This window comes from Furipterus horrens, unplaced genomic scaffold, assembly GCF_987537825.1.
Source record: "Furipterus horrens unplaced genomic scaffold, mFurHor1.1.pri manual_scaffold_2, whole genome shotgun sequence".
Taxonomy (NCBI): domain Eukaryota; kingdom Metazoa; phylum Chordata; class Mammalia; order Chiroptera; family Furipteridae; genus Furipterus; species Furipterus horrens.
In genome coordinates this window covers 65,125,131-65,135,670 of record NW_028327172.1, presented here as the reverse complement: position 1 = coordinate 65,135,670, position 10,540 = coordinate 65,125,131, and the positions used below count along the sequence as shown (strand labels likewise).

The following is a 10,540-nucleotide window of genomic DNA, read 5'->3' as shown; positions in this document are numbered from 1 at the left end:
CAAAAATAGCAGGATATATGCATTCCTTTCAACTGCACATGGAACATTCACCAACATAGACTGTCCTGAGTCATAAAACTTAAGATTTAAAATAACTGAAATCATGCAAAGTATGATCTCTGACAGTAATGAAATCAATCTAAAAATCATAACACATATAATGGGAAAATACTCAAACACTTGGAATTAAAACATAATATTTCTAAAATATCCACAGGTCAAAGAGGAAGTTTCAAGGAAAATTAGAAAATATTTTGAACTGAGTGAAAAATAGAATATAGTAAAATTTATATCATACAGCAAAAGCGAGTGGTTAAAGGGAAATTTATATTTAAAGCTTACATGGGAAAAGGAGAAATGTTACAAAAACCTAAGCTTCTACCTTAAGAAATTAATACAAGAAGATAAAAATAAACCCACATTAAGGACAAGGAAGGAAATAACAGAGATAAGAGCAGAAATCAATAAAACTGAAACCTGAAAAGCAAAACAAATAATCACTGAAACCAAAGGCTGGTTCTTTTAAACATCCATTAAATTAGTAAACCTTCACTGAGATTGAGAAGAAAAAGAGAGCTGAGATGCCAACTACCAATATAAGGAATGAAATTAAGGCTATTACTACAGAACCAACAGACATTAAAGGACAACAGGGGAATATTAGGAACAACTACATCCATAAATCCAACAGCTTAAATAAAGTAAACCAATTTTTCAGAAACCATACACTACCAAAATCATCCAAGACAAAAAGAGATAACCTGAATTGTTATATCCCCAATTTCATTGGTGTTTTCAGAGATTTTATATTAAATGTTTGGTAGTATAGATACATCATTTTTAAAAATTTGATTTCTAATTGTTTCCACTTCATATTTGTTCCTGTTTCCCTTTTCTGACTTATTTTTAATTATTTGGACACTTTTAGCATTCCAATTTTACTGGCCTACTGTGTTTTGGACTATTTCTCTTAGTCTAATTTTTAAATGGATTCTCTAGAACATAAAATAAAATCAATTAACTTTTGACAGTATATTTAGAATCAATATTTTACCATTTCAAGTGGAATGTAGAAGCCTTATTAATATATAGATCCTTTACCCTTTGTCTTAATTTATAATGTTCTTACAGCATAATCAATAAAGCATATTAAAAATATATAAATAAATTAATTAAAAAATAAATGTGGAGTTGGCTCTGCCATTCCAAAAAAAAAAATTTATAATGTTCTTATGTATTACATTTACATGCATTGAAAATCATAAGAAAATGTTACAATTTTTGTTTTCAACTATCAAACATTTTAAAAGACTCCACAGGATAAGAATAAACTATCATATTTAACCCGATATTTACCATTTCTATTTTCAGTCTTTTATGCCTGATGTTCAAATTTCCCCCAGTATCCATTCCCTGAAAAACTCTTTTTAGCATTTTTTTTGAAGACCAGATCTGTTTGCATGAATTCTCTTAGTTTTTTCCTTCTAAGAATATCTTCACTTCACCTTCATTCAATACCAATCAATTATTGTATTTTTCATTCCTAAAATTTTTATTTGGATTTTATTTACATTTTATATTTATTTGATGATACAGTTTTGCCTCTTTGAGCATTTTTATATTAGCTACTTTGATGTCTTTGTCTAATAATTCCAACATCTGTATCATCTTGGTATTGGCATCTGTTGATTATATTTGCCTATACAATTGACATTTTTTAAGTTTTTTGACTACAGAATAATTATGGATTATATTCTGAACTTTTTGAATATTATGAGACTCAGTAACTTGTTTAAGTCCTGTGGAAAATGTTGATTTTTTTGTGAAATAGGTAATTGAACCACTTGGTTTCAGGTTGTAATTTATGAATAGTGGGTTTTCTGTTGTATTTCAATGTTAATTCTATGTTTAAAGCTTTTTGAGTCTATTCCTGTGCCAAGAGCTGACAATACCTCCTAATAGTTTCTCTCATGGAGGTTTTCTTATACTAGGGAAGACAAGAACAATTAATCAAAGAAGTACAATTAAATGCTTTACAAGGGAGGTACAGAGATCTTTGGGAATATGTTTCCCACACAGTCTCACCTACCAGTCATTCCTCAACTCACTGCTATTAGAAACCTGTCTCTTCAACTTGATATAACTGATATTGCTAAAGTCACAAAATTTCCTTTAAATACTAATATGTTCAAGAAAATTTTTAACCCTATCTCAGAAGTTTCATCTGACATTATTAGCTTATAATCAACTATAAAAGCTTATTTAAGTCAGTTGTATAAGCTCAGAAACTAACATAACATAGTATTTGAAGACTTGCTTTGTTATATATCATTGATCACGGGGTCAAGCAAGCACAAAGACATTTACCATGTACTCTGGAAGAAAAAAGAAAGATTAAAAGATTATTCAAGAATTTTGATTAATGATCCAAGATGGTGGCAAGGTAGGTGGAAGCTACACTTGCCTCATCCCAGGACCACATTGGAATTACAACTGAAATATTGAACAATCAACCCGAATAGCTAACTGAAGACTAGCTGAACATAAGTCATAACCAAGGACTTACAGAAAAAGCCACATTGAGACTTGTAGGAAGGGCAGAGTAGCATAAAATGTTGGCTCCACCCCCACAGGCAGCAGCTGCCAAAATTCCCACTGAGGAGTGTGGGATCTCAACCCCATGCCAGGTTTCACAGCCCAGAGCACCAGAGCTAGGAAGAGGTGCCCATATAACATTTGACTGTGTAAGTCAGTTGGGATTTTGTCCACCAGTGAGAGACAGGAATCTGCTAGAGACAGACACACAAAATCTCATTTGTAGCCACTAATCCTGGGATCCAAAAGAGGGAAGGTAGAATGGACTACAGTCACATGAGGCGAGACCGGGGTTTGTGATTCTGGGGAGAGAGCTGAAGGAACAACAGCCAGATTCCCTGTGCTGAGTCCCTCTCCCACATTGCAGATGCCATCTTTCTTGGGTGGAGCTCTCCACTCCTCAGGGCATCAGCCTGCAGGATTGCAATAGCCTTACCCTCCAAACTTCCTGATGGTCCACCCTGTGGAGCTCATTCACTGCTGAGGAGTCAGCTGCCTGGACCCAGATGTAGAAGTCTGGGCAAATTCAGGGGGGTGTCACTGGCTTTGGGGTAGGGACCACACCCCATATTCCTGTGAACCTGGCCAGCACCTCCCCATCACAAGAGATCTCCTAGCCCCATGCTTGCAACTCCCAGCAGCCCAGCCCTACTGAGGTCTGACTCCTGGAAGAATCTAGGACAGACTGAGTTGTGTGGCACTAGGCCAGGCACCATTTTTTCATCATACACCCAACTGGTGCAGGACCCGCCTTTCAAGTGGCCAATCTTGGTCTGTTTGGGCCTGATAATCTCTGCTGGCCTCACCCTGATGAATCCCTGAGACCCTGCTCCACCACAGAAGTGTGTGGGAACCCAGTGGCTAGCAGCTAGACATGGTATTTATTCCCTGGGACTTTTGCTGAATGGCCTCAGACCCAGGACTGGCACCAAGTTTGAACCTGTATCAATCTGGTGAATACCACTCGCTCCTACCTGGTGACTTAGTGAGAACCTACCTCTTGCCACTCTAGTACTGCCAGAGCTTTTTCAGTGACTGAGCCTAATAGGAAGCCAGCTGGCAGGGACAGGCAGAGGTTAATCTTGGGATACATTGGACCTTTTGCTGACCTGCCCCTAGGTGTGGTGCTGGTGGAAGCCAGCCTTGGTGCATAGTTTGGTTCTTCACAAGTAAAACCAGGCTCAGCAGAGGGAGCCACAAATAGTGGATCACTTCGTAGAGCCAAACAGGTTGCCTAGAGCCATTGGAAGGTAGAGTCTGGCATTGACCTGCACCAGACTCCCTCCCAAGAGTCCCCAGAAGCAACACACCCAGTGGCCAGCTTCAGACAACATCAGAGCAGGATCCAATTAACTTTACAAGCTGCTTATCCAAAGGGGAATCTCTGCAGGCACCAGGGCCTGCTGAGGCGAATTCCACTTCACGTGGTCAGCATCTGCACAGCAGCTTGTACACTGTGGTAGGAGTCAATCCTAATAGTCACCTACCCTGAAGGTTGTCCCCCTCCATACACTGCTCAATACTAATATAGACTCAGTTAAAACAGGAGAGATCACATAACCCACACAAGGGACATTCCTGGAGCACCCAGCTTCAGGTGATCAAGGAGACAACGTGACTGGGTCCCACAGGACACCTACTACATAAGCCACCCTACGAAGTCTGAGAGACCTAGTAGATCACCTAATACATAGAAACAAACACAGAGAAGCAGCCAAAATGGAAAACAAAGAAATATACCACAAATGAAAGTACAGGAGAAATCTTCAGAAAAGAACTAAATAAAATGGAGGCAAGCAATTTATCAGATATAGAGTCAAAAATATGGTTGTAAGAATGCTCAAGTTGGAGGAATCAGGCTACCTGATATCAAACTACATTATATACAAGGACATAGTAATTGAAATCGCATGGTATTGGCATAAAAACAAAGATGTAGATCAATGGAACAGAACAGAGAGCCCAGAAATACACCCATGCTTTCATGATCAATTACTATTTGATAAAGGAGGCAAGAACATATGATGGGGTAAATACAGTTTAGTTAATAAATGGTGTTGGGAAAATTGGACAGATACATGCAAAAAAAAATGAAACTATATCATCATTTTATACCATACACAATAATAAACTCAAAATGGATCCAAGGCTTAAATGTAAGACGCAAACCATAAAAATCTAGAAGAAAACACAAGCAGTAAAATTTTATACATTTGTCATAGCAATATTTTTTCCGATATATCTACTCGGGTAAGGGAAACAAACAAAAAAAGTAAACATCTGATGGGACTACATCAGACTAAAAAGTGTCTGCACAGCAAAGGAAACCATCAACATTATAAAAAGACAACCCATACAGTTGGTTCCCTTTTCATTTTGCTGGTGTTTTCTTTAGCTGTACAGATTTTTAGTTCAATGAAGTCCAATTTGTTTATTCTTTCCTTTATTTCCCTTGCCCTAGGAAGTATATCAGCAAAAATATTGCTGCATGGGATGTCTGAAATTGTACTGCCTATGTTTTCTTCTAGATAAACAAATGAGCAAAATAGAACCAGTGACATGGAAATAAGAAACAAACTGATAGCAACCAGAGGGGAGTTGGGATGGGGAAAGAAGGGGAAAGGTCTAATCAAGAAACAAGTATAAAGGACCCATGGACATGAACAACAGGGCAGGGATTGACTCTGGGAGTGGGATGGTGGGCGGGGCAGGGGAGAGCAATGGAAAAATTGGGACAACTGTAATTGAACAACAATAAAAAATAAAAGACAACCCACTGAATAGGAGAACATATTTCCCATTGATACATCTAATAAGAGCTTAATATTCAAAATTTATTTAATATTCCAAACTTATAAAACTCAGCACCCCAAAATCAAACAATTCAAATTAAAAAATGGGCAAAGGACCTAAATAGACACTTCTCCAAAGAGAACATACAAATGGCCAATAGACACATGAAAAGATGCTCAATTTCACTAATCACCAGAGAAATGCAAATCAAAACCTTATTGTGGTGATCAATAAGCAGTATGTGTTGGCAAGAATGTGGAGAAAAAGGAATGCTTGTGCACTGTTGATGGGAATGCAGATTGCTGCAGCCACTGTGGAAACAGTATGAAGTTTCCTCAAAAATTAAAAATGTAACTGCCTTATGACCTTCAATTCTAGATCTGGTAACATACCTTAAGAAATCCAAAACACTAATTTGGAAAAATAAAGATACCCGTATGTTCATTGCAGCCTTGTTTACAATAGCCAATATTTGGAAGCAACCCAAGTGCCCATGAGTGGGTGAGTGAATGAAAAAGTGTTCCATTTACACAACAGAATACTATTCAGCCATAAAAACTAAGGAAACCTTACCTTTTGTGACAGCATGCATAGCCTGGAGATTATTATGCTAAGTGAAATAAGCCAGTTAGAAAAAAACAAATACCATGTTATATCACGTATAAGTGGAATCTAATGAATAAACAACAAAACAGAAAGAGACTCATAGAAACAAAGAAGATAGTGACATGTGTCAGAGGGGAATGGGTTTGGGGAACTGGGTGAAAAAGGTGCAGGAATTAAACACAAAAAATACTCATAGATGCAAACAGGAGTATGGCAATTACCAAATTGAAAGGAGGGTGGGAAGGGTTAGAAGAGGGTAAAAGTGGCATAAGTGTTGATGGAAGGAGACTTGACTTTGGGTGGTGAACACAATACAACGTACGGATGATGTAAAATATAGAATTGTACACTTGAAAACTATATAATTTTATTAACCAATGTCACCCTAATAACTTCAATAAAAGTTTATTTTGATTAAAAAAGGGAGAAAGCAGTAAAAACTACAAGATTAAGGAAATGTTTAATTTTATTTTTTTCTGCAAGAAGAGAGCAACTTGAAAATATGTTTAGGGTGAGAGGAAGGAGCCTGTGGAAATGAGAGATTGAAAATATAGGGGAAGAGGGAGTAAGATCTTGGAGAATATGAGAAGAGGATGGAATTGAAACCATAGGTGAAGAGATGGCTTTGATCACTAGCTACTGTGTTACATAATCTCCTGTGGTACATATTCTCTGCTCCAGTCATTCCTGTTTTCCATCTGGCCTTTTAAGTCATTAAACAAGTGTACTAGAAAATCTATATTGTCTTCCTAACTTTGGATGTTATGATTCTCAGCCAGCTTCTCTGGAAATATTTGTTAGTTGAGAACTCTAATCGAGGGTAAATGGACACAAAGGGTAAATTTAGGAAGGGAAACAAAAGAGAACTTTTTCTTTCCTGCTGAACTCAACTAATAGTACCTTCCTAAACATAATATATTAAATTCTTTTGTTTTCTTGCACCATATAATCTCTCTCACTAGACATCTGTTTTCCTCTGCCATCTAATATTGGATTAAAAGTATGTTATTGCCAGAAAAAGTAGAAAGAATTATTTTGCACTAGTCTTATTCAATTTAAGTTATATGTGTTAATATGGAAAGCTTCCCATTTATAGATAGATGTTTTCAACTATAGGTATTAAAATTTATATATGAAATTAGTAAAAGATACTGGTATGATTAAAAAGAAGTAACTTTTTTTAGTACCTAGAAATTAGAACTATTTATTTAAAATATTAGTATTGTAACATTATATATCAGTGTTTTCAGTTCTCTGAATAACTATGTTGATTTCAGAAATTTAATTAAGCTTTAAGAGAGTAATACAACTGTTCATTTACTGTAGACCCAAGAGAGATGCTTTCCCATTTCAGAAGGGCATTCTTATGATGGCAGAGGAAGAGCAACATTTCTGGGCAGTTAGATAAGCTACATCAAGATCATTTGACAGTTTTTCCTTTGTCCTTCCTTCTATATACCTTGTTTCATACAATTATAAGATAAATACCGCAAATTTTATGTACTAAATCTTACTGCCCTTTTTACTCTTATATAATATGCCAGAGTTTTGGATAACTTGCAATGTTTTTAAAATAGTGTATTCTGTCTTCATGGCATATTTCCCAACTATTTCATTGGCCTTGGTAGGAACATAGGTATTTTAATTTCAGATTTGAATTTTACCTAAATCTTTATGAATAATTTTAATCACCGTCTCATAGAAGATATTCAGAAGAAAAGTTGAGCTGTGTTCAGGGCCATTTCAGAATTTTTAAAAGATTTTTTTAAAAATAATGTATTTATTTGTTTTATTTTTAGAGAGAGGGGAAAGGAGAAAGAGAGAGAGAGAAACATCACTGTGTGGTTCCCTCTCACTCGCGCCCCCAACTAGGGACCCGATGTGCAACCTAGTCACGTGCCCTGACTGGAAATCAAACCAGTGACACTTGGCTCGCAGGCTGAGGCTCAATCCACTGAGCCACAGCAGCCAGGGCAGAATTTTTAAAAGATTTTAATTTCAAAAATATTTTCCTCAGTTTACTAATGTCACACCTTTTTAAGTAATTGCACTATCTTACCTCCTAATTAGCTTTTTCCCTTTATTCTTTCATTTTTTCCATTTCTTTATTAAGCTTGTTTTCATCTTTACTAACAAAGCTCAAGACTTTGGATAGGACAATGAGAAGTATTTGGATAGGATGATAACTTATTTAATACTCAGAGTGAAACTGTCATTTAGGTACCAATTGTCTATGAGACTAGAGTAGAAAACTGCCTTAGTGTGGAACAAAAAAATGCAGTGACCAGATTGAGAAGGAGTAAATGGGAAAGGGAAAATAAAAGAACAAGAGAAGGAGGAAGGTTTGTGTGGATTCCTTCATAGCAATAAAACCCACATACAGTGGAGCTATGTCTTCTTCTGTGACTTTTAGTTCTCTTGTGGAAATTGGTATGAGTAAGTAGCTATTTATAATGAGGAATACTATTATGTTTCCTATTTTTAAATGTTGTATTGGTTAAATTGAGTGTTCATAATAATTGATATGGTGAGGAGATAATGACTCCAACTAAACTCAGATGTTATAATTTAAAGAAACTAGTAAAATAGCTCTAGCTGCCATCTTGTGTCCCTACGTGTGCGCGCTTATTTTCAGCTGGTCTGCCAAAGACCCCCCTGAGCACCAACCGTAGCCCCCCGCGTGGCCCCGTTTTCTCTCCAACAAGATGAAAGAAACTATCATGAACCAAGAGAAACTCACCAAACTGCAGGCACAAGTGTGCATTGATGGGAAAGGTGCTGCTCGTAGGAAGAAGAAGGTGGTTCACAGAACAGCTACAGCAGATAATAAAAAACTTCAGTTCTCCTTAAAGAAGCTGGGGGTAAAGAACATCTCTGGCATTGAAGAGGTAAATATGTTCACAAACCGTGGAACAGGGATCCACTTGAACAACCCTAAAGTTCAGGCATCTCTGGCGGCGAACACGTTCACCATGACAGGCCACGCTGAGACAAAGCAGCTGACAGAAATGCTGCCCAGCATCTTAAATCAGATTGGTGCAGACAGTCTGACCAGTTTAAGGAGACTAGCTGAAGCTCTGCCCAAACAATCTGTGGATGGAAAAGCACCACTTGCTACAAGAGAGGATGATGATGATGAAGTTCCAGATCTTGTGGAGAATTTTGATGAGGCTTCCAAGAATGAAGCAAACTGAATTGAGTCAACTTCTGAAGAAGATAAACTTGAAGAAGTTACTGGGAGCTGCTATTTTATAATATGACTGCTTTTTCAAATTTTGTTTATGGATCTGATAAAATCTAGATCTCTAATATTTTTAAGCCCTAGCCCCTTGGACACCGCAGCTCTTTTCAGTTTTTGCTTATATACAAATCATTCTTTGCAGCAAATTAAGCTGAAGAAGCCTGGGAATAAAGTTTGAAACCAAGATTAATAAAGTTCTTTGCCTAGTAAAAAAAAAAAGAAGTAAAATAACAGACAAATGGAAAACATCTTTGTAAATAATGGATTTGGTAATGGAGGCAGAAGATTTTGCAATTAATTTTTTTTGATGAATCTGAAACTGTGTTTTTCTAAAAAATATTTATTTATTTTTAGAGAGAGAGGAAGAGAGGGAGAAAGGGAGGGAGAGAAACATCAATGTGTGAGAGATACATGGATTGGGTTGCTTCTTGCACACCCACAACTGGGAACCTGGCCTGCAGCCCAGGCATGTGCCCTGACTGGGAATTGAACTGGCAGCATTTTGGTTCACAGGCCGGCACTCAATCCACTGAGCCACACCAGCCAGGACTGAAATTGTATTTCTGTACTTTATTTTGTCTTACAATTTCCTGCTAATATGAGTATATTCTTTGTTTTCCAATAGTATATATTTATATTTATGGAAAATTATTGAGAAATGGGCTTTAATGAGAATCTCATGCAATATAGAAAAGTTCAATAAAGATATTGAATATGAAATACATTTTAAAATCCTCAAGCCTCAGAATTAAATGAAATGTATATAGTTAACTTACTCATACAATTCATCTTGGCATTTATTCATTGGGTTCTCCATTTTTACTCTATTTTAGGAAAATGTCACTTTAAAATCAAATTTTTCCAAATACTTTGATCACTATTATATCTGCTTAATGTATTTCATTAGCAACCTTTAATCACTTTAAAGAAATTCTATTCATTTTACTTTAAAGAATCTTTCCTTGCCTGTTTCAAACAAACTGACTTGAAATGGCTCATTCTCGTTTTTGAGATACTGTGTCTTTTTTTCTTATCTTATTGGTTTTTATTCTTTCCTGTTACAGTCCTTTATATATTAGATTCCACTGAAGTAGAATGTCTGCAGTGTATGTGACCTTTAAACCATCAGGAAAATGCTCTCTGTTGTTGTAAACAAACCCTAGATCTCAATGACTTTCCTTGGATCTTAATTTCTCACTCCCTGGGAGTCCAATAAAGGTGTTTCTCATGTGGACAACATTCATCATGGTCTTTTAGGTACAGAGAATATTTATAACTTGTGACTCAAAACCATCCTCTGGGGTC

The 10,540-nt window shown here is 36.5% G+C and overlaps 1 protein-coding gene across 2 annotated transcripts; it reads left to right on the top strand.

Annotated features, from left to right (window-relative positions):
• Positions 1-8,620: 8,620 nt before the first annotated feature.
• LOC150018732 (transcription factor BTF3-like) lies at positions 8,621-9,334 on the top strand. Of its 2 annotated transcripts, XM_090267831.1 has the most exons (2): positions 8,621-9,084; positions 9,142-9,334. In XM_090267831.1, the coding sequence occupies exons 1-2, from the start codon at positions 8,700-8,702 to the stop codon at positions 9,186-9,188; spliced, it is 432 nt and encodes a 143-aa protein (XP_090123957.1). In that variant the 5' UTR covers positions 8,621-8,699; the 3' UTR covers positions 9,189-9,334. The 2 variants fall into 2 exon arrangements, with proteins under 2 accessions (XP_090123957.1, XP_090123956.1); XM_090267830.1 differs by having other exon boundaries at positions 8,644-9,334.
• Positions 9,335-10,540: the final 1,206 nt, after the last annotated feature.